Raw genomic sequence first — 22,345 nt, forward strand, 5'->3', positions numbered from 1 at the left:
AAATTTACAATAATTGTACCAACATAATTTTCCAAACATTAAGCTTTTTCCTTTTTAGTCAGTAGCTTATTTCATTCACACGATAGAAACAGCTCATTTTATCAACTACTAAATCTCAAATTAGTCCTTAATCTATATGGTTTCTACATTCCAAAATATGAATATGTGACATATGACTTCCTAATTAAACATCCATGCATACATTTCTTTCACTCCCTCTATTATTGAGCATTGCTTTAGTGCATGTTAAATGTATTCTTTGGATAAATAGAATTCAGACCTAAATCATTTGTACTGCAGGAGAAGTTTTTGTAGTTAAGTACCCACTTCAAACATACAAATATGCCCTTTAAATTTGCGTAATCATAATATAATGACTCGCTCAAGAGAACACTACAATAAGAGAATGTGTTGATTCACGATTAAGATATGTTACTATCTAAAAGTCGAGGCTAGGCCCCAAGGCTCAGTTTAACATATAAGGTACGTATTTCAAAGTAGACCTAAGCCACTGTACTGGGGCAACTACTGTGGGTCTTGGTTTGGAAGGTATGGATTTACTAAAGTGAGGTTTAATTCATATAGAACCTTTGGCTAAGCCCTTGGGACACTTTAACCCACAAGAAAATACCTTGTGATACGAGTTAGTGGAGAACCAATCATTCTAAGAAGTAGGTCTTATTTAAAACATAATTTCTAAATCATATACATACATTGTTGATTCACATGCATCAAATATTTATTTTATTTATTTTTAAATTAAAAGTCAGAAAATAAGTGGATAATTAGTGGCTAAAGGGGCTCACCTTAACGAGCGTGCATCACAATTGATTGTATAAATTTAACAATATGAAATGTATGCTCACCAAAGGATTTAATGCATAGACAAATCATACATAAGATTAAATGTAAGCATGCATACAAGTAAATGCATTTACTTCTACACGTGGCGTTTTGGTCAGTAGAAATGGTTGAAATTGAAGCCAACATTCCAACTATAAAAGGGGCTCGCATCGAAGAGTAAAGGCATCTATTTTTTTTCTTTCTACGTTAAGTAATCTAAGAGAGAACTAAAGTAAATTTAAAGCATTTTCGAAACCTACTTTTCTCTAAAAAATCATTTTTAATTCTATTTGAAAATGTTTACCATAAAAAAATAAATTTTCATTATTCTTCCAAAAATATTTTCGAGAATTTTTTTTTAGAATTCTTCCAAATTCATTTCAACAAAAGTTTCCTGAAATAATCTCTAACACATTTCTATATTCATTTTCCAAAAACATTCAATTTTCTCACACTTTCCCTAATAATATTTTCTAGGCTATAACTATCCTAGAGCATTAGTATTAAATTATCAGTTCTCTATTATTCACTGGCATACTTCACTCCCACACCACAATTCACCATAGATGACATAATCAAGGTTGTAACAGGAGTTTATTTAGACCATACCAATTCCTAAATGCACTTTTGGCCACTACTCTATAGATTACATAATAGAATCAAGCGGATAGTAGACCATTAAATCCAAATTTACAATTAAGCCCAACTTTATTTAATTAAGAAGAATCGATCTTTGTGACATGTAACTTAATAAAATTATCATCCCAAATAAGATATGGACAAGAACTTGCTCAAAAGAAAATTACAACTTGAGAATAAGAGTCAGTTTGGGAATGCTGTAACTTTTAAAATAATTATTGTTAGATGTGTTGTAAAAATAATCAATTGTGAAAAAAATCAGTTAAGTATTTCGTAAATTTTATTTTCAGAAGTACTGTGAGTTTTGAAAACAGTTATGGACGTTTGGTAAGTTTTATTGTTAATATGCTAAGAGAAAACATATGACTAAAATGTACATAATGTATGATCAAATTCACTTATACATATAAAAACATATACATATAATATTTTTAATTGTGTATTATAATAATTTTTACTAAAAATAAAATTTATAATATATTGATTTTATTTTTTATTTTTTATTTTTTATCTTAAAAATTTGATAATTAAATTTATAATATAGTGAAACAAATTTAATAATAATTCAACCAACAAATTGATATTAATAAATTTATATTGATGAATTATAATAAAAATTTATTAAAACATTGATTTTGTTTCCAATTTAAATAAGGATAATTTTGTGTTTAGGTAACAATTTTAAGTATATTTATGAAATTGTATTAAAGCACAAAATTAATTCTCAAAATCAGAATTTAAAATCTACTCCTTCTTTACTTTTCAAAATCAGCTGTACGAGAAATTGATTTTGACAAAAGTGATTTTTTTTTTTTACCAAACACTAAAATTAACTTTTAAATTTTTAAAATTACTTTTAAGCTTCCCAAAAGTAATCTCAAATGGGCCCTATGTAGATTCAAGATAAAGTTGTATAAAATATTTTAGTAAGAAAGAAGATTACATATTGAGCTAATTAAAAAAATCTTTTTCTAATTTATAATTTTTTTTGTTTTGGCTGTTTAATTGATTTTGCTCCATCAAAAAATACATGTGATACTGTTTGCGGAAGATGATTGGCAAACTGAGATTTTTTAGTGCTTTTTCGGTATTTCACTTTTTCCAAGTACACATGCTGATTGAACCCGGCTGCTTACTTGTTATTTTGGACTGTCGGTATTTTTTAACTCTTGTAGAATAACGTGGCAACTTCTCCGCTAGGCGGCACACTTTTTTCGTACCACCGCCGCGGTTGATTTCTATTTTAACAACACCTTCCAGCAAACAACAACAATCACAAGAGAAGAGAGCTTTCTTCAAGCTGAAGCATGAGGGGACTGGGACGGCTATTGCAGCGAGGTCTTTCTTCACACCGGCAGAGGCCGGGTTTCCCCAAACAAAACGACGCCGTAGTTTATGCGTATTCCAGAACGCTGTCGTATTTGTCAAACCCGATCACTTCTCAAAATTCCACGTTACTAAAATCTATTCCTCTCTCTTCTTCTGTACAATCCGGAAAATGGAATCTTTTTCGAGGTAAGTTTATTGTTTTCTTGCTTTCATTTTCAATTAATTGTTTGTCGATTCAATAAATCCATGTATTGTCGTCAAACGCGGCATTTTATTACTGTTACTTTTCATTTGTATTTAATATTGTAGGCTATTTTTTTGGTTTATTGCTATTTAAAAATATCCTTAGAAACGATTGCTAATTTTGCATGAGGGGCATTTTTTTTTTTTTTAAAAAAAAGGAAAAATTAGTTTCTTTGCTTATCCTCTAGAACAATATGATTCTTTTTTTATGTTTAATTCAATAGGAGTTGATATGTTAATAGTAGAGTTGTGAAAATGTTTATGAAATTGATGGTGCTATTATTGTACAGTGCAGAGGAGGACAATGTTTATACAAACGCAGCCAACACCAAATCCTTCGTCTCTTATGTTTTATCCAGGGAAGCCTGTTATGGAAGTTGGGAGTGCAGATTTCCCGAATGCTCGCGCAGCAATGAACTCTCCATTGGCAAAATCCCTTTACGGGGTTGATGGTAAGCTTGCTTATATATATGTTTGTGTTGTAATTTTTGGGATTTTGTAATTTTCGGGATTATGAAAGCCTTTTATTTTTTGTGGATATAAAGGTTTAGTACTGATGTCCGCATATTTCAACCAATTGGTGTGAATTAATTATTTGATATCTGGTTCCTGTTGTTGCTTAAGATTCATGCGTTATTTTCCCCCTTTGTTGAGAAATCTTAGTATAAGGTTGTCATAGATGAGTATTTTCAAAATAAAAATACAGATTTGTAGAACTTCAATAACAACTGCACAAATGTGAAATGTAAGAGCATAAGATGGTTTGCCTATGTGATTAATTTTGTGAGTTTGTTCCACCTACAACTATAATAAAGAGAGCGATAACTTAATTTTCATAGTATCAATTGTCTTGTCAACTTATCTGCAAGTATTTTAAGGCGATCTACTTTTGTCTTGGAGATTTATAAATGACCTGGGCAACCCCTTGTTAATAGGTATTGCATCTGCTTATTCCCAGTGTTCTAATCTGTTTTTGTTTTATGTGCTATGTTGGATGTGTAACAGAAGTTTGTAAGAAATGAAATCTATAAATTGTTTAACTCACTTCAAATAAGCAGTCAATTGTAGCTACCATGGGATCATCTTGATGGAGAGAGCTAGGATATAGGATTTATGATGATGAGTGTAGGCTGTAAAATGAGCCATATATGGTGTAAGCCTTGATCATTGATGCAACAAATAAGAAAGTCCACTACAATAATGAGTTAAGAGCACATAACTGAAAAACATAATATTGTATATAAAAAGTGTTGACTTGAAAAAGTGTAAGCAACTAATGTGTAATCGCAACATAATAATGCGTAATAGTAACATGTAAATAGCGATAAATGGGTAAAAGGAGTATCTTTCAATAAAAGAGTATTAAAAGCATTTGATAATTACATGAAAGTTGAGTGAGTGTGCTAGTAATTTTTGTTATCACCATTTTCTTTTTTCTTTTTTCTTAACTTTCTATGTTTATGTATATTTTTTGATAAGTGAAATACGTAGATTTCAACCTGTTATAATTGAATGGAATGATCAATTTAGGGGTATGGTAAATAATTTTTCTTTCTTTTTCATACAGGTATTACTCGGGTTTTCTTTGGTTCAGATTTCATCACTGTGACAAAATCAGAGGATACTTCTTGGGATTTACTCAAACCTGAAATTTTTGCTGCAATTATGGACTTTTATTCGTCAGGGCAACCACTTTTTCTAGACTCAGAAACTGCAGCAGCCAAAGACACAGCTATTAATGAGGTATGTTTCCAAACTTAATCTATTGGAATTTTTGAATTGTTATAATCAGCTTGTGAACACAATGTTATGTTATTTTTATGCCTTACTCTTTCCTCGTTATGAACACATATATTATATATTTTAGTTTGAGTATTACTTCAACTGTGGAGGATGTGTTTATTTGGATTTGAAATTGAAGATATAGTTCTTTGTGGCTTCATTGACCCAAAGTTATTTGATTGAGAGCTTCTTTCTCTGATTTACAATTTGTAAATATAGCGAAATTTTGATTCATTGCCTCATTGAACTAACATGCTGATCAAGAGTCCATTTTCTCTTAGAGACATTTTTAACAAGGCTTTGTCAGCACTTATTTTTCATTTTCATTTTGTTTTGTCAAAAGAGAAAACCTGGGGTGAAATTTTGTTACTTGAACACAAAAATATATCTGCATTAAGAATCATAGGTGGTCCAAAGGGTTTTGGTAATCAAAGGACTAACATGCATGTATACTAACATCTCAGATGTTGTAGCATTTCTTTTTATTTTTGGTACATAAATAAACAAGGTTTCCTAAGTTTGCTACACTAGCCCCAGACTGCCTCTCCTTTGATTAGTGGGCCAAAGCCTACCTCAAATACCACCTGACTCGTTCAGTGTTGAAGGGCAAGATGGTAAATTTAGTGCATATTTTTTCCCTAATATCATGTTTGTTTTGCATTTGACGATGCATATTGCCCGAAGTAGGAGGCATGTCAACATGAACATTATGTTGACATTTCTATGAACCCTCTCTGAAGTTCTTATGTAAGTGAATTTTCTTGTTATTAATTTGTCAAAATATTTGGAACATTATTTATCAGATGACATTCTTTGCACGTCCTGATCTCCTATGAACTATATAATAGAAATCTTTTTGATCTGGTTTATTTGTCACATATCCTGGATGAAACTTAGTTAATAATTGCAGCAGTTCTAGGGAACTCAAAGCTAAATGCGCATATTGATGTTTTCACTTTTAAAATCCTAACCTTTTTCAACCATTTCACTTAAATTTGATTGTTCATCTCTCTTTTATGTTACCATCGTTAGTATTTGGTGATGCAGGATGACTCAGAAACTGTTGCAATGATCAAAGAACTCCTCGAGACCCGTATTCGGCCAGCTGTGCAAGATGACGGTGGGGACATTGAGTACAGAGGATTTGATCCGTAGGTTTTCCCTTCATATGGTTAAATACCATTCGGAATTAAACTGAATGTGTTTGTTTCATCTTGTCTCTTAGCTCTAATTAAAGATTATGTGTCTGCTTTCCGTAGGGAAACAGGAACAGTCAAATTAAGAATGCAAGGTGCATGTAGTGGCTGCCCGAGCTCGTCCGTCACATTAAAATCTGGCATTGAGAATATGCTTATGCACTATGTTCCTGAGGTAATATTCTTCGTTCATTTAAACTGGGATGGGTTTTGAGTTATAGCTGGTTCTAAAATAGGGATGATTTGGTATACTTTCGTATAGCACAAATAGTTCCAGTTTTTGTTTTCTTAGTGGACAGCTGGTCCACTATCGGTTTTAAATCTTCTTCATTAATGCATTTATGAGTTTCTTATAAAAAAGGGGTAATATTTAAGTACCCTTGATTTTTTTAAAAAATTTATTTTTTAATTTTGGATAAATAACTACCATTGATTTAAATCACCGTGTCTAGTGTATTTATCATCCCAAATTTGTGATTTTCTGTGGTTGATTTGGAAAAGTTGAAGTTTGGTTTAAGCAATCTACTGATACTAAACAATAAATGGTTTTCCATCGTCTCTAGTATCCCTGAATAAGAATTTATATGTTGAATAATTTTTTGAGTTTCAGCATATAATTTCTTTATTGCTTGGTCTGTCTATCTATCTCCATTGATGTCTTGCTTGTTTTTCCTTAGCAAGCCATTTCTGTAGACCAAGCTGCACCCACAAGCTTTTCATTGGTTGGTTGAACTGCTAATGAAATCTAATTCTTTGCCTTCTCATATTTCTTTGTGAATTTTCTGCATACACAGGTCAAAAGTGTGGAGCAAGAATTAGATGCTGAAGACGAGGTTGCAACATTAGCAGGCCAGATGGAGTAGTTGTGTCTTTTATTTTTACTTCCTTGCTTACCATGCACAGATGAATCTGTGGATGAAAAGAGCTGGTGGTATGCCTTTCTGTACAGGAACAAATAATGTTTGTGCAATAATGAAGTTTATTTATATTACTGTATTTTATTATGTTCCTGTAAGCTAATTGCAATCAATCACATAGCATAGAGATGTAGTGGTACGGTCACTTGCAGGAAAGTTGGCTGGCTTATTTTTATTTGTTTATCTCTTTGTATCACACATGGCTATTAAATTTTGGATCTGGAACTTGTCTTTGAATTTTCTCCAGATCATTGATATGAATAAAGGTTTATTTGATGAATTGATGGTTGCAAGTACCGGATCTGTTATTCTTAGTAATTACTTTGTTTCACTGTTAGCATGATTGTATAGATCTTCTCTTATCTATCGATTGATGGAAGTCAGCTGTTGTTGCCCATGTTGTCAAAAGAATTATTTGGTTGTGACAATGTGGGTTTTATCATAGAATCAGATCAGTGATTAATCTCTTTACATCGTGTGTGGCTTCTGCTTTCGTTGCTTGCATTTTCCTACCCTATATGATATTTGCCAAAAGGCACACCTAGGAATGAGCTCTGTTGGCACAACTTGATCTATCTTAGTGACTAGTGAGTTTACCAGGCTGGCTGCCAAACAGGTAACATAGCTTTTGCATCTGTCATACAGTGATCAAGCTTGGCCAATTCTGCTTGCTTTTATCCGCTTACCCAGTTTTTGCTCATTTATTTGCTGAGATAACTTTTCTATCTGCATTGTTTCTTGCTTATCAAAGAGGGAAAATTTGAGTCTTCTAAGAACCTCCATATTATTGGTATTTATTTAGCTTTACAAGTCTGTTAGACTGTTGCCCCTTGTACATAATACTGTTATGCCAATGATTTTTGTTATAAAAAAAATTATTATGTAGAGTATGACATTGTAGATATGTTGTGAGATACCAAAATAACATTTATATTTTAAGAATAGAATTTGAACCAGATTGGCATAGCATTTTCTCTAGGGTAATGTATATCTGCTACTCATAACAGAAAAGCTTGAACGGCTTGAAGCTGACACAAAATTGAGGCGGTTGATAATCAATTTAATGTTTTGTTTTTTGTATTCTGTTGTACACCCAAGTTGCAAGACTGAGCAAAGCTTTTGCTTGTGGTGTGCAGGACCAATTGCCACTTGTTGTGCCTTATTTTTTTGAAAATCAAGTCAATTTGGATGGCTATTGCTTTGCTTGCTTGGTTCTTGATTCTTGATTCTTTTCAACTCTATCTATGTATAATACGATTCTGGAATTTGGTTACATTATTTTGCGTATTGACATTGAACTCAAGGTTGCCATCAATTTGTAGCTGCAGATTAGTTCAGTTGGTAAAATTTCTTGATTATTAAGAGGTGTAGGTTTGAACTTTACTCATATGAATAGAAATAGAAAAGAAGTAACTCACTATTCATTTTATATAAATTTTATCATTCTCCTATGCTGCTTTTACAGCTGTTAGTGCTGCTTTATGCACAAAAATGGTTAAAAGTTAAAATAAATAAAAAAAGGGAAAAAACTGTCAAAGCTAAAGTGGTGGGGGATAATTTGTTAGATCCAGTTGCAGTTATAAATATGGCCTTAAAAACATTTTTCAATTCCCCACTTGCTTCATTTTATGCAGCCGGCAGCCTTTAGTCGCTTCCCCTTTTTAATGATTTAAAATCGTTTAAGTGAATTCGGAAAACCATCACATCGTACTTGTATTTAACGTTGCATGGATTGAATTGCTTATGTTATTTTTTTTTTTTTTTTTGACGAATAATTGCTTATGTTATTTAGTATTGACGTGTGAGCTTGCAATAGACGGGGAAATGACAGTGACGTCTAGGGACGGCAAAATTCGGGTCTGGGTTCGGGTTTATCCTTTCCGGTTCTGGATCCGGACGTTATGTCCTTTCTCCTGGATCTAGATCAAAATCTGGTTTTTTCCATCCGGGTCCGGTCCGGGTTCAATCCAAAAAAATCTGGGTTTTGACCCCAGACCAATAAATCAATTTCTACGAGAAATTTGAATCCTCGAAATTTCTACGAGAAATCCTCCCATGGACACAAGCGAGAAATTTGAATTAATTATAAGGCAAACTCAAATCCAAACAAAAAAAGTCATGTAAACATATTGGTTGAAAAAAAAAAGACAAAAAGGTCGCTTTAGTAGTCAATTGGAGGTTGTAAAGAAACAGAACGAAATGATATTCCAATTTGGGGAAAAGCTTGGGTTTGATTTTGATACGACTGTGAATGAACTGTATTTTGCTTTGAAAATTCATTTTGGGGCTCGAATTTGTACTTGCCAACTAATGCACATCCTCCTGCAAGCATGCGACGCTGGTGTTCACGGCAGCCCATGGTGATGGTGAAGGTGAGCTGTCACAGCTCAAAAAAGACTGCCGATGATGATGAATAGACGATCTGCCAAGCTGCAAGCATGCAAAGGCGGTGAACCAAACGAGTTGCGACGGTGGGGAACCCAAGCTTGCGACATTGGAGAAACCGATCTTGCGACAGTGGCAATCCCGGCCGATGGTTGTTTGACTTTGGCACTTTGCTGCGGCAGCGGCAGGCGGCATAGCTTCAATGTGTTTGTGTGATTGTGTCTGTGAGTAGAAAGATAGAATTAGAATTAGGGTTTTTTTTGTTTATGCTTGTATTTATATTAACTAATAAATATAATTAAAAATAATATTAAAAAAATATCCGGATTCGAGTTTCGGATATACGGGTTATCCCAAACCCAGATCCGGATCCGGATACATCCGGGTTATTAACATCCATTCTGAATCTGAATTTTTTTGCACTCTGATATGATACGGGTTCAATCCGCCCCGGATTATCCGGGTTCGGGTCGAGTCCAGGTTATTTTACTATCTCTAGTGACGTCCCATGATTTGGTGAAAATGATCATGAAAACGTTTATATATTTCAGAAATGACTACATAGCTCTTTTAAAATCAATATCGTCATTATCATCATCAATGTCATTAATAACAAAATGGTTTAGGTTTGTTATTCAAGAATTTGTTCAAAAATATTGTAATGAAAGGAACAAAAGATTTTGTTACTAGGCATTTGACCAAATATGAGCATTCGGCTCCTAAGGAATCTATCACTAAAATATTCATAGAGGGGGATACAACTAGACAGGTGAAAAGGATTTTTTGTAAGATTATTTTCTTTTGGTATAATAATCTTTTAAAAAAAATAATGAATGTGATCTATGACTGTTATGCCAAACTATAAGATGTATCTTTTTTCCAAATAATTCAAGGGTTGAGTTCGAAGTTGTTCTCTAGGGTGGCCAAGTTCAAACTTTAGGTACTAATAGATGATTGATTTTAGATGATTCTTCATCTATAATTTTGGTGTGGTCGTAGAAACTTGAGAATTTTGCTTGTAACCGTAACAAATTTGATTTGGGGTGACTGTTACAAATAAAAAAATAATATGAATAAGTAATTGACAAAATAAAAAATAAAGAGCTGGATCTAAACTTTATTAAATTTTTAAAAGACTATTTGCTATTTTGTCAAAATAAGAAAGCAATTAGCAAAATAAAGATCAAACAATTGGGTCATTTTGATTTTATTTTACAAAACCTAAAATTACATTTTCATCTTGTATATAAAGTTTACAAATTACTTGTGTGGAGACCAAGTTATTATTTTATATCTAATTTTTAATTTTTTAAAAAAATTTTAAACATTTTTTAAAGTCTGCAGTTGACATGGCCCTCTGGCGTTAAGCCCTCTCTGCGCCTGCAATAATTATTATAATTTTGTCAACGAAAATTCGTATGCATAACGTGATATCGAATCACGATTCATGCCTTGTAATGACTCCAAAAAGTGGGCTGAATCATCATCTTGCACTAGAGAAGTGGCACCAGCACAAGCAACGTAATCCTAAGCACAAGTCCAACGAATGCCCGCACGCGCATTTCTATTCCCATGCACAAGCACAAACCACCATAACTACTCCTGCTTGTACATATATACATTTATATATACACATACCGTGTTGCCATCAACACTAGTCGAAGAGTAACAAACCAAGCAATCATTATCCACATGTCCTTGTAGTATCACTTAGTGTTTTTGTTAGTATAGTGACAGCTAGGTAGCAATGGCTTCTGGTTTTTGGGAGCTGAGGCCGCTTCTGCATTTGCTGTTGCCTCTTTGTGTTCATTGGGTTGCTGAGGCGATGACTGTTTCTGTTCTTGTTGATGTTGTTACTAATGCTTTGTGTCCTGGCCAACCTACTTGTTCTGAGGCTATTTACATCAGTGGCCTTCAACAAACGGTAAATAATAATTCTTCTTTTTATTCTCTTTTTATGCTTTAGATTTTATTAGTTTTGGGATTTGAGCTGTTTTGCTTTTTGGGTTTGTGGGAAAGAAGGATTAGAATAAAGGAGCTGTCTAGATTTTTGTTTTGGTCTCTAACAGGTTTGCGGGAATTTTGTATTTCTTAATTTTCCGGGGTTTTCTTGGAACCAAACAAGGCGTCTTGTTTCAGATAGGTAAGAAAAGTAAAAACCTTTACGTAGCAAAAGCTGTTATAACAATTTGTTGATTGGAGATTTGTTAATAGAATCGGAATGTTATTTTTAAGAGTTAATTGGTGACTTGGAACCAACTAAGTGTCAGTTCAATGAAAAGAACTCATTAACATTTGGAAGTTAATTTCTGAGAACATTGCAAGTAATGCTAATAGATTTGAGAAGGTACTTTTGATTTGTCCAATTTTTTATATTCAACCATGTTAGCTTCACCAGTTTTGGTTTTTGTCAAATCCATGTTCCAGGATCTGCAGAAAGCAGACAAAAAAGGTTTACTTACTTGATTACAGGCATGGATGAATCTCAAACAGCAATAGCCAATAAGCACTCTGCATATCTAGAATTGAAACATCTTCAAAAGGATTTGTTTAAAATGATTATTATGACATCTTTACTTGTACGATTTTCTGCATATCTAGAAAAAGATTTGATTAAAGATGGTTCATGGTTGGATGTCAACGCGACATTATTCTATATTCGGGTTTCTATGTAGTTGATAAGGAATTAGGAACCAGCAAAATCCACAGATGATATATTCTGAGAATTTAATTTGAGCTTTTATGCTATTTCCAATTTGTTTTCTCAGTAGATTTTCCAAACTCTGCCAATGGAACATGATCTAAGATATCCATCTTGCGCCATTCTACAGTGCTGAGTAGCAAGGGCATGCATTTTAGTTCTTGGGGTTCATTGAAGCTGCAGTTCTTCCAAGTTATGCCTAGAAAAGAAATGGATAGATACATTGGTGTTTATGCTGAAGTGAGTTTATTTAGTTTGATAATAAATTAGTGCTATAGAGGGAACCTTAGATGAGTAGATACAATAGCTTTTGATAAGTGAAGCATGCAATTTCATTCATGTATGGGTCCCAATAGATGCCAAATTCTTGGTTTGCTAAAATTTTTTTTAGTTCAACTTGTTAAGTTGCCAGAACTTTTCCTTTTGTTTGTTCTATTTCCTAAAGAGTGGAAAATGGAAAGGATAATAAAGTGGTTCAAGGACCACTAAATTCAAGGACCACTAAATTTTCACATCCTAATTCCATTTTAGCTTTCCTTTACATCTTATTGAAAATTCCAAGTTGGATTATAACCATAAAGGTGATGGTGGTCTGTTTTAAATTTTATTTTTTCTTTCAAAATCAAGCATTATGTCTAATGCTGGTTCCATTAAACTTTATGGTTATTTAACTAGTTTAGATTTGGAGTGCCTGTAAATTTCTCATATTCTGCTAACATTATGATGATCTTGGATAATCTTATGAACGTAAAAGACAGACAGAATCTACGCTGTGTGAATTTGAGAATTACCCGAGATCCATTGGCAATTGAGGGAGTTTAATAAGGTGGTTCCTGAAGTATTTTGACAAACTCTAGTACACGTGACAAGTTTTCTGAGTCTTTTCAGAGCTTCAAGAAAGCAAGAGAATTGATGTTGGATTAGATATTCATGTTCATGACTTCAAATAACTTACATGGAACTTGTGATGATGATAAACTGTGATTATATATTCATATCTCATTTTATTTTAAAAGTTATATTTTCTTCTGTTTGCAGGTTGTTGGAGTTTTCAAGATGGTGGTACTGCCACTTCTCGGTCAGCTTGCAGATGAATATGGGCGTAAACCGCTGCTACTTATTACTGTCTCCACCACTATTGTTCCTTTCAGTAAGTTACAGATGAAAACATCTTTAGGAAACACTAAACACATACATAAAGCTATGAGAACTTTTCTTACTACTTCAATAACATGAAAATAAAAGTTAAAAGGAAGTCCAGGGCTGCCCTATTGTTTTGTTTCAAGAGGTGATGATTGGTTGAAACCGGTTAATTGCCAGTATTTTGCTACCTCAACAATATATGAATATCAACTATTGTGATGTTTTTCACTAAACTTTTCCCAAAACTAAATGTCAATTTTCCTGTTTACAGACCAATGAAATTGTTAATCATGTCTGTTCACTGAATCTTACCATAATTGCTCAAGTATAGGAATCAAAGCTGAAATATGAGTCTCTGAATAATGTCTACAATGCAATCTCTGCTACAATATTTTGCAGTGAATTAATGGTACAATCAAAATTGTGCCGTATATGTACAATTTTCTCTTTGTTTTGACTCTGTATTTTTTCAGCTTTGCTTGCTTTCAATCAGTCCCAAGAATTTGTGTATGCCTACTATGTGCTTCGAACAATATCATATATAATAAGCCAAGGGAGTATTTTCTGCATTGCTGTTGCTTATGCGGTAAGAATCGTTCTTCATTATTAAAATTCATGGACACGGAGTTTTAGGTATCAATTTTGCTTTCCTCGGTCAGGCAGATGTTGTCAATGAGAACAAAAGGGCTACAGCATTTAGTTGGATTACAGGTCTTTTTTCTGCTTCACACGTCTTAGGGAATGTATTGGCACGTTTTCTTCCTGAGAAATACATTTTTCCGGTATGTTGCTGCAGTAAGTTTGGTATTAGACTCATACTTTAATGTTCTATGCTCTCTTTTGTTGCTTTAATCTCCATTCTTATAATTTCTAATCGATTTCAAGAATGATTCTGTTTCAGGTTTCAATAGCTCTCCTGATCTTTGTTCCAGTTTATATGCAATTCTTTCTGGTGGAGACAGTTGAATCAGCTCCAAGGAAAGACCAAGAATCATCTGGCTTAAAGAAGGCAGTTAATGTTCTTGATAGACGCTACAAATCAATGCGAGATGCTGCCTTAATGGTTGTTAGCAGGTACTCCTACATTTTTGTTATAATTTTTATTTCAATCAATTTACATATTTTTCTTCATATAAATTACTAAGCTGCTTAAAGTTGCTTTTTCCACATTCTGGCTAATGAGCTCAACTCTTTTTTTTTTTTTCTTTCCCAGTCCAACACTTAGGGGCATTTCTTTTGTTTCCTTTTTCTATAAGTTAGGAATGTCCGGCATCAGTGCAGTCTTACTAGTAAGTTCCCTATACTACAAACTGCTCTGATTGTCCTTGTTATTATCTTAATCAATTCAGTAGGAAACTGATATGGAAACATCGTAGATCAGGGATAATTGAACAGATATTTGCTGATCTGAATGACATGCGAAAGGAAGAATGAGAGACTAATGTTTTCACAGTTCACAATACAAGTTTCGAGCCAAATAAATCGGAAAAAAATAAATAAAATTGAACTTCCACATTTTGGAGACATTATAGTCGCCTGAGCTGTTAGGCATTAGCATTGATGATAGGCAAAAATTATTAGGCTGCACAAACCAGAAGCAATTTGAAAGCAACTAGTGCATAACTAAAACACCAGCGTTTGTGTGTGTTCTATCTGCATCACTGCATGTATACAACCCATTTCTTTGTTAATCTTATCAACTTATTTTCTGTTAAACTTAAATGTTTTGATGCATTATAATATTACTTCTGCAGTTCTATTTGAAGGCAGTTTTTGGTTTCAATAAGAATCAATTTTCAGAAATCCTTATGATGGTGGGAATAGGTTCAATTGTTTCACAGGTATGAAGTACAAGTAATATGATTTTACTTTATTTTTAATTTATAATAGACATTCAGTTACGAAAATCCAAATTAAGAAACAAGTGAAGCGTCCATTTTTTAGCACAAAATGGATCCTCAAAATTTTCTCTGGCTTTTTACTAGATTTTGGTGCTTCCTCTACTCAATCCATTTGTTGGTGAGAAAGTGATACTGTGCGTAGCTTTGCTTGCATCAATAGTTTATGTAAGTCTCCTCACTCTACCACCAACCGGGAAGCAAGATAAAAGGAATTGGGAGATCTGATAATTTTCTTTTTATATGCAGGCATTGTTCTATGGCTTGGCATGGGCTTCATGGGTATGTACTTACATTTACCTCAATATTCTATAGCTTTTTTTTCTCTCCTTGGAAGTATAATACTTGTCAATTAGAATAATGAGAGAGAGAATTGTAGTTGAGATGACGTGTTGAATGGTACCAGGAACTTGTCTAAGGCCTCTAATTTTCACTTGTTTCTCATTCATTGTCATCTTTTTCCAGCAAACTTGGTAGTTTCGACATAAAAGGCTTTCTACTCACCAGTATCTCATATCTAGAGATTTTGATTTCTATGTTATTGACCAATGTATAGAAAAGATCATTCGTGCTTATGAGCAATGGTTAAATAGAGAGAAACTAATTAAAAGAAAAAATGATGATGGAGTTTCATTAACGGGAATTCATCATTCTGCTATGCAGGTGCCATACCTCAGTGCCGCATTTGGTGTCATTTATGTACTTGTGAAACCTTCTGTATGTAATATTACCCTTGGATTTCTATATATATGGAAAATATTACTAACGCATATAACTAAGTAATTCCCAAAACTCAGTTTTAACAATTCATCTTTGCCATCAAATTTTCAATCTGCAGACTTATGCTATTATTTCAAAAGCTTCAGGCTTGAACAATCAGGTTGGCAGAACTACTGTGCTACTTGATAAAGTGCTAAACATTTTCAATGCTCAAGCTGGGAATTTAGGGAAGTGGAGCTAAGTAGTGATTCTGATAAAATTCCACTTCTTTGGATTTTCAGTTCACATATCATAAACTCTCTGCGATACCTGTTATATATGCATGTTGATTACAGGGAAAGGCACAGGGATTTATTGCTGGTGTGAAATCCATATCTAGTTTGTTATCTCCTCTTGCCATGAGTCCACTGACATGTAAGTTTTAATTATCTTCTCATTGCTTTAAACTTTTAGAACCTCTTGAAATCATATTTGCTTATTTCTGAATTCGCATATTATCAGCATGGTTCCTGTCAACTGATGCCCCCTTCAACTGTAAGGGCTTCAGTATCATTGTCGCATCTATCTGCTTGGTAATCTTTAACCTTCTCCCAGCTTTCTCATAGTTTTCGAACTCTTTCCTGCTTCTCCTTCTTGTTAACAATAAAAATTCTGCTTTTCTCAGATGGTCTCTTTGTGCTGTGCTTGCATGCTTGATACAGAAGAAAACTCAACCAATGACGAAAGGGGAGATCTTGAAGAACCACTTATAAGCCACACTTGATTGTATCACCCGGCTAGTTATTAGTAGGTTGTAAAATAGCCTTGTGAGATGAAAGTTGTAAATATTCAGGCTTTTCATCAGTCGAGGGTTGTAAACTTGTAATATATGAGTGCAAATAAAGTTTTGGCACTGCAAACAGTCTGTATTAGGAAACTATGTTCATACTAAAAATTTTAATGGCCTCAGCACTCCCAAATTTATTTAAAGAGGGAACAATATCTTGGATTAGTTACATACAAAAACGACACCCTCTACATAAATGCATTGTAAGTTTGTAACTATGAAATCAGAATTTTACCGGTTTTGACTATGTGATGATGTCTAGATTATAGGATATGGTAATTATAAGATAAAAATTAAATTATATAATAAAAAAAGTCATATGAAATTAATTAGTAAAAGATAACTTAATTTAATTCCATTTGTATTTTTTTACCATTTAACATGATAATTAGTCTAAAGTCCCCAACAACATGGTGGGTTACTAATAACATGAAATTGGTAGCAACTGACCCAAGTTCAAGTCTTCAAAGAAATAAGAAAAAAACAAAAATTATTTGAGTTTGATCCACCTTTTATCTTAAAGAAAAAGAGGTCTAAAATATCCGAAAGTCATCGTTAATTTTAATTATGTCGCTGCAAATTAAAAAAAAATCAAACAAAACATACAGACTCTAATTTTTTTATTTAAAAAATAATTTGATAAATATTTTTCGAAACCCCAAAGCAAGCGAGAGAGCATTAGCTTCTCCCCTAGAAAATATCAAAACAAGCAGATTAGATTAGATTTTGCTCTCTTACGAATACATGAAGTGAAAAATTAAACAAACGAACGAAAAAGCCATGGAAACTCTCTCTTTCTCAGCCATTAACATCTCTCCAAACCTCTCAATAAAACACCACAAAACCCAACTGCAAAATTCATTAACAAGCTCAAACTTCTCCATTTTACAGCATAACAAGAGTTGCTTAACTTCATTATCTTCATCTTGTTTTTGCATTTCATTACCAAGAACAAGAGCAAGTGCCACTTCGTCGACAACAACAACTTTATCTTCCACCAAGACTGAAAATTGCCATTGGATGGTGCTTATGGAGAGAGCTCCACGTGGGGTTAATACTAAGCCCGAAATCATTGATTACTATGTCAAGACTCTTAAAAGAGTTTTGGGCAAGTGGGCATTTTTTTGTTTTGTTTTTTGTTTTTGTCAATGTTAGTGTTTGTTTTCTTGGTTTTTGAGTCTGAATATTGTTTTATGCAGTGAAAAGGATGCTCAAATGTGTATATATGATGCTTCTTGTGATACCCATTTCGGGTTTTGCTGTAATGTTGATGAAGAAACTTCTCGTGAGCTTGCTCGTATGTGATTTCTTCGCTCTGCTATTACTTATTTGGTTATCTGGTTTTAATGTCGCTAGGCAATGTTTTTTAAGTTCTTTGTTGGTGATTTTGCAATTTGTGCTACTGATTTATTATTTTAAGTTAGAGTCATTAGTTATGAGGTGTGTAAGTTTGTATCCAACAATATATTGGATCTGATTCTTTCTGTTTAATTGAGATTTCACAATTAGATTGAATTTTGATTTTTACATTCATTTATTTGCTGTAGGCTTGCCTGGTGTCTTGACTGTAAGGCCTGACCCAGATTATAATTCCGTGAAAAAAAATTATAGTTGTTCAGATATTCAGATGAGCAATCCACGGAGCTCTCAAATTGGAACTACTCTACTATTTCCTTTGGGAGCTACAAAACACTGGCTTGTCCGAATGGACAAGCCAGGGGTTGGTGTTGTCACAAAAGCACAAATGGTTGACCGTTATGCTCAAATTCTAACCAAGGTTTTGGGAAAGTAAGTAAATATGTTTGAGCATTGACACGAGTCATTATCATCTCCTCGTTTCTCTTCATCATGAAGCCAGTGTGAATTTATGCAGTGAGAAGGATGCGCAAATGTGTATATATCATGTTTCGTGGCAATCAAACTATGGGTTCTGCTGTGAACTTGATGATGAATGTGCCCAGGAACTCGCTGGTAAGTGTATGCTCTTTTGTCTTCAACCCACATTGTTTTTATGAGCATGTTATTTGCAGCCTGAGCACTGCTGATCCCTCGAAATGCAGGTGTACCTGGTGTTTTGTCTGTCCAGCCAGATGAGAATTTTGGTTCAGAGAATAAGGATTACGGAGGTGTGTCCCCTTCTTTATCCCCTTCTTTATCTTGTATAATCTTTCATTGCATATATTCTTTTCCCTGGTCCTTACTTGCTTAACTCTTCCCCTCAGCTGAATATGAAGATTTATGCATCTGATCTCATGAATCATTCAAAATTTTAATTAATTTGTTCTCAGTGTCTTTCCATTTTCTGATTATTATGCCTTATTGACATTTCACAGCAAAAGCATATGATAGTGCTGCTACTATATCTAGCTTTTTATATGCATTTTATTGCCAAAATTCATGAAAGATCATCCTGTTTATCAGTGTATTCAATACGATGCACTTGGTATTCTCCATGAGTAATTTGCTTTCTCAAATAGAGCATATAAGGATAATAGTTTCATGAGACTAGGTGGTCTTTCAAGGAGGGGTTGCACCTTTTGTGATCTCAGCATGTTCAGTCATATAATCAGTTGCAGGAAGGTAGGCTAGGATCTGTTGGCAGTTTGAGCATTTTACTTTGTGATCAGACGAATGGGGTGTGGCTAGAGCTTTTCATATGTCACACGATAGATGTTTGATAAGGATATTATGTAACATTGGCAATACTTGAGTTTGTTGTAGAGCTAGGTTGTGCAACACTTATGCAGATCCAATAGAATAAGAATTAGAATATGCTGTCAATCCATTTCAAAACAACCTCCTATTCAATAGGCTTTCTAAACACTACCTTCTTACAGGAACAACCCGAGGTGATATGATAAAACCAAAATTGCATCATAATCCCTGATGTCCAAAGAAACAAGTAAACCCCGATTCCTGTTCAACCATAAAAGTATCATAATTTCAGAACGGACGCTCGACTAACAAGGATTCTCTCATTAGCATAGCTACTATAAAACTACAGTCTAGGAGATTTATTGCGATTGGAATACACTGCTAAAGCAGAGTAGACAAGCAATTTGTAGACTCTGGGTTGATAAAGATTTGGACGCATCAACTAAAAGTATAGATGTTGTAACATCTGGAAGAGTTTAGGGATCCTGCCAGGTCACAGAAACCAATCTCTGATGAGTTTGAGGTTGTCTGGGATTTTTCTTGTTTTAAATAAGAAATCTGGGATTTGTCTGCCGCTGCTAGCCTTGGGTGCTAGCTTGAGCCTTATGACTCATCCTACACTTCCATGTGACCACCATGAACTACAGTGGATATTTTCTCTTAACATCATGCATATATCAAACAATATAAACCCCACTCAACCCACCCTTTTAATAGGCTTCCACCTCCTACATTGGATAACCATACAACTGCTTGATAGCTTCTTAAAAGTTGAATCTACCAATCATCTTTGTCCTTTAAAACTGCTTACAGTTGACTGCTTAATTGATCTTTACTTTAAGTCCTGTATCATGTTAGACCTTCTGCATGCTTTAACAAGAAGATGACTCACAAGTTTTTCCGGTGCTCCGCTATTGAGTTGATGTTTGTTAATATTTTCTTGGATGTTTCTACAAATGAGCAGTTACTATTATAGTTGGGTATTTATCAATATTAATCTGTTTTCTATGAAAGTATTAATTGTTTGATTAATGGCATTTTTTTTTCAGGAAATAATTTACAAAATTCTATGGTCCCATCAGATTCTTCAGAATCTAGTCCAACACAAATCAAGACTAAGAAGCTTTTTGTAACTGGTATGGCACTAGTTAATATTCTGAGTGTCAAATGCTTATTTCATCACGATTTTATAATGATATTTTGCTTGGGAAATTAGGGATTCAATGACCCACTAGCATTAAATAATGCAAATCATTTCAAGAAGAAGCAAAGGAATATGTTCCATTTGATTTTGTTCCTATTTCTCCCAACATTTACCTAACTGCAGTTTAATGCTTCCTTGCTTTCTACCTTATATTTGTAATTGATCAACTTATACTATGATTTTCTCTTTTGTCAAAGCCTAGCGCGTTCTTCCCTCTAGTTCATTCTACCTTTTTCCTTATAGCTGTTTTGGGCATAGATTATTCTTTTTTCTCGTTTCTTCTCATTGGTAACAAAATTGCTTGGAAATCTTTGATTCCTGTTAACAGGCCTTTCATTTTATACATCTGAGAAAACCTTACGTGCGGCATTTGAAGGCTTTGGCAAGCTTGTTGAAGGTATTTCTTTAGTTTGAAATTAAAAATTTTAAATTGCATCCATTATACCCTATTTCTGACTGAAGTCATGCTCTTGCTATCAAAACCACTTGTCTACAGTTAAAATTATAATGGACAAGATTTCGAAAAGGTCCAAAGGTTATGCGTTTATCGAGTACACCACCGAAGAGGCAGCTAGTGCTGCTCTCAAAGAGATGAATGGCAAGGTAAGTACTGTGTGAACACAAGTCTTTAATCATTTTCACCCAGATCTTTTTGATTTGTGAAGATAAACTGATTAATGTTCTTAGTTAGAGAATGATTAGCCCGTCATCTTCTCCCTTTTCTGATAACTTTTTTGCAGATTATCAATGGCTGGATGATAGTTGTTGATGTTGCAAAGACTACACCGAAGTATAGCAGGGGCCGCCCCAGATAGGCAGTCTGAATAGAAGAGAGAGCTCCCACTCCCCTATCTGTGTGCGTTCCTGCTACTTCGTGATTGAAGCATGATTAGTCTATCAGTTGCACAATCCTGTATAAAATCTCTATCTGGCCTTTGGTAAATCTCTTTCTAGCACTGTAAATCTCTTTCCGGCCATCGACAAGACGATAACGATGAATCGAGAATCTTTGCTAGACAAGATGTGGGTAGTACAGACCTGGGCTAATGTAGGTAGGCATGGTTGCATGCATGGCTAGAGCCTGAGGGGAAAAGAACTGCAGAAGGCATATACATTTTGAGATGATCATTAATGTAATATCAATTTGATGTAACAACTTATTGACCTTTCTACCTGTTCCAACGGCAAGATCATCTTTAGATTGAAAAAATAATTTCATTAAAAAAAATTAACAAAATAATGTTAGGTGAATGTATGCACGATTGCCACCATTTCAAAGAAATGAATTTTCAATCCGAGTTGAAGCAAAGTACTTATGCTACATTGATTCATTTATTTTTGTTTGTTCTAAAAGTTAAATTGCAGTATAACCTAAAAATCTTTATTAATCAAGTAAAAGTACCAGCGAATTAATCTATTAGTTTTTTTAGTGGTTTTCTAGAATTGTTGTAATTTACAAATCTACGCCAATTAGTGACATCTGCCATAATTATAAAAATTAGAAAAATTCTATAACGCCGTAATTAAAATCACGGCATTAATATTTAATACCGTAGTTACTGTATATCATTAGATTAGATCAGTGGTCAAAAATAATTATAATATATTAAATTTTTTTTAGAAGTAAAATTTAACCGGTTCTAAATATATTAAAAAATAGATTCCCCTTGTAGTAAAAATAAAAATTACAAAAGGAAAAAGCAATTCCTAATTAACCATCGCGAAAGAGAAAGGCAAAAAGTAATAGAGACCAGCTCCAATGCGATTTGGGTGGGCGATTCAAGAGGCTAAGAGTTTGAATTGTACTTGTCTCAACAACTTTTAGATTTTTCTTTTGTGTAATCACAATATGACCTTATTGAGT

The 22,345-nt window shown here is 33.7% G+C and overlaps 3 protein-coding genes across 5 annotated transcripts; all 3 read left to right on the forward strand.

Annotated features, from left to right (window-relative positions):
- The first annotated feature begins 2,650 nt into the window (after positions 1–2,650).
- Positions 2,651–7,229, forward strand: LOC18044927 (nifU-like protein 4, mitochondrial). 2 transcript variants are annotated; one of them, XM_024186675.1, is made up of 6 exons: positions 2,651–2,997; positions 3,345–3,506; positions 4,622–4,797; positions 5,869–5,987; positions 6,096–6,207; positions 6,827–7,229. In XM_024186675.1, the coding sequence occupies exons 1-6, from the start codon at positions 2,790–2,792 to the stop codon at positions 6,893–6,895; spliced, it is 846 nt and encodes a 281-aa protein (XP_024042443.1). In that variant the 5' UTR covers positions 2,651–2,789; the 3' UTR covers positions 6,896–7,229. The 2 variants fall into 2 exon arrangements, with proteins under 2 accessions (XP_024042443.1, XP_006436626.1); XM_006436563.2 differs by having other exon boundaries at positions 2,653–2,997; positions 5,884–5,987.
- Positions 7,230–11,033: 3,804 nt separating this feature from the next.
- Positions 11,034–16,745, forward strand: LOC18044929 (hippocampus abundant transcript-like protein 1). Its single transcript, XM_006436565.2, has 14 exons — positions 11,034–11,258; positions 13,074–13,185; positions 13,652–13,764; positions 13,838–13,960; positions 14,080–14,252; positions 14,392–14,467; positions 14,933–15,019; positions 15,164–15,244; positions 15,326–15,358; positions 15,740–15,793; positions 15,915–15,956; positions 16,132–16,210; positions 16,298–16,368; positions 16,461–16,745. Exons 1-14 carry the CDS (start codon positions 11,082–11,084, stop codon positions 16,557–16,559), a joined length of 1,320 nt encoding a protein of 439 aa, XP_006436628.1. The 5' UTR covers positions 11,034–11,081; the 3' UTR covers positions 16,560–16,745.
- Positions 16,746–17,277: 532 nt separating this feature from the next.
- LOC18044930 (organelle RRM domain-containing protein 1, chloroplastic) lies at positions 17,278–21,753 on the forward strand. 2 transcript variants are annotated; one of them, XM_006436566.2, is made up of 9 exons: positions 17,278–17,734; positions 17,822–17,919; positions 18,170–18,410; positions 18,496–18,593; positions 18,683–18,748; positions 20,327–20,413; positions 20,810–20,878; positions 20,978–21,084; positions 21,222–21,753. In XM_006436566.2, the coding sequence occupies exons 1-9, from the start codon at positions 17,403–17,405 to the stop codon at positions 21,294–21,296; spliced, it is 1,173 nt and encodes a 390-aa protein (XP_006436629.1). In that variant the 5' UTR covers positions 17,278–17,402; the 3' UTR covers positions 21,297–21,753. The 2 variants fall into 2 exon arrangements, with proteins under 2 accessions (XP_006436629.1, XP_024042442.1); XM_024186674.1 differs by having other exon boundaries at positions 17,646–17,730.
- The last annotated feature ends 592 nt before the right edge of the window (positions 21,754–22,345 follow it).

Source organism: Citrus clementina, unplaced genomic scaffold, assembly GCF_000493195.1.
Source record: "Citrus clementina cultivar Clemenules unplaced genomic scaffold, Citrus_clementina_v1.0 scaffold_4, whole genome shotgun sequence".
Lineage (NCBI taxonomy): Eukaryota > Viridiplantae > Streptophyta > Magnoliopsida > Sapindales > Rutaceae > Citrus > Citrus x clementina.

Excerpts from the sequence above, each read along its gene's own strand:
- LOC18044929 (XM_006436565.2), top strand. The coding sequence starts at position 11,082 with ATGGCTTCTGGTTTTTGGGAGCTGAGGCCGCTTCTGCATTTGCTGTTG. Across the intron at positions 13,765-13,837 it reads GCATTGCTGTTGCTTATGCG|GCAGATGTTGTCAATGAGAA; the intron begins GTAAGAATCGTT and ends TTCCTCGGTCAG. Across the intron at positions 14,253-14,391 it reads GCCTTAATGGTTGTTAGCAG|TCCAACACTTAGGGGCATTT; the intron begins GTACTCCTACAT and ends TTTCTTTCCCAG.
- LOC18044927 (XM_024186675.1), top strand. The coding sequence starts at position 2,790 with ATGAGGGGACTGGGACGGCTATTGCAGCGAGGTCTTTCTTCACACCGG. Across the intron at positions 3,507-4,621 it reads ATCCCTTTACGGGGTTGATG|GTATTACTCGGGTTTTCTTT; the intron begins GTAAGCTTGCTT and ends TTTTTCATACAG. Across the intron at positions 5,988-6,095 it reads GAGTACAGAGGATTTGATCC|GGAAACAGGAACAGTCAAAT; the intron begins GTAGGTTTTCCC and ends TGCTTTCCGTAG.
- LOC18044930 (XM_006436566.2), top strand. The coding sequence starts at position 17,403 with ATGGAAACTCTCTCTTTCTCAGCCATTAACATCTCTCCAAACCTCTCA. Across the intron at positions 17,920-18,169 it reads AACTTCTCGTGAGCTTGCTC|GCTTGCCTGGTGTCTTGACT; the intron begins GTATGTGATTTC and ends TATTTGCTGTAG. Across the intron at positions 18,594-18,682 it reads ATGTGCCCAGGAACTCGCTG|GTGTACCTGGTGTTTTGTCT; the intron begins GTAAGTGTATGC and ends CTCGAAATGCAG.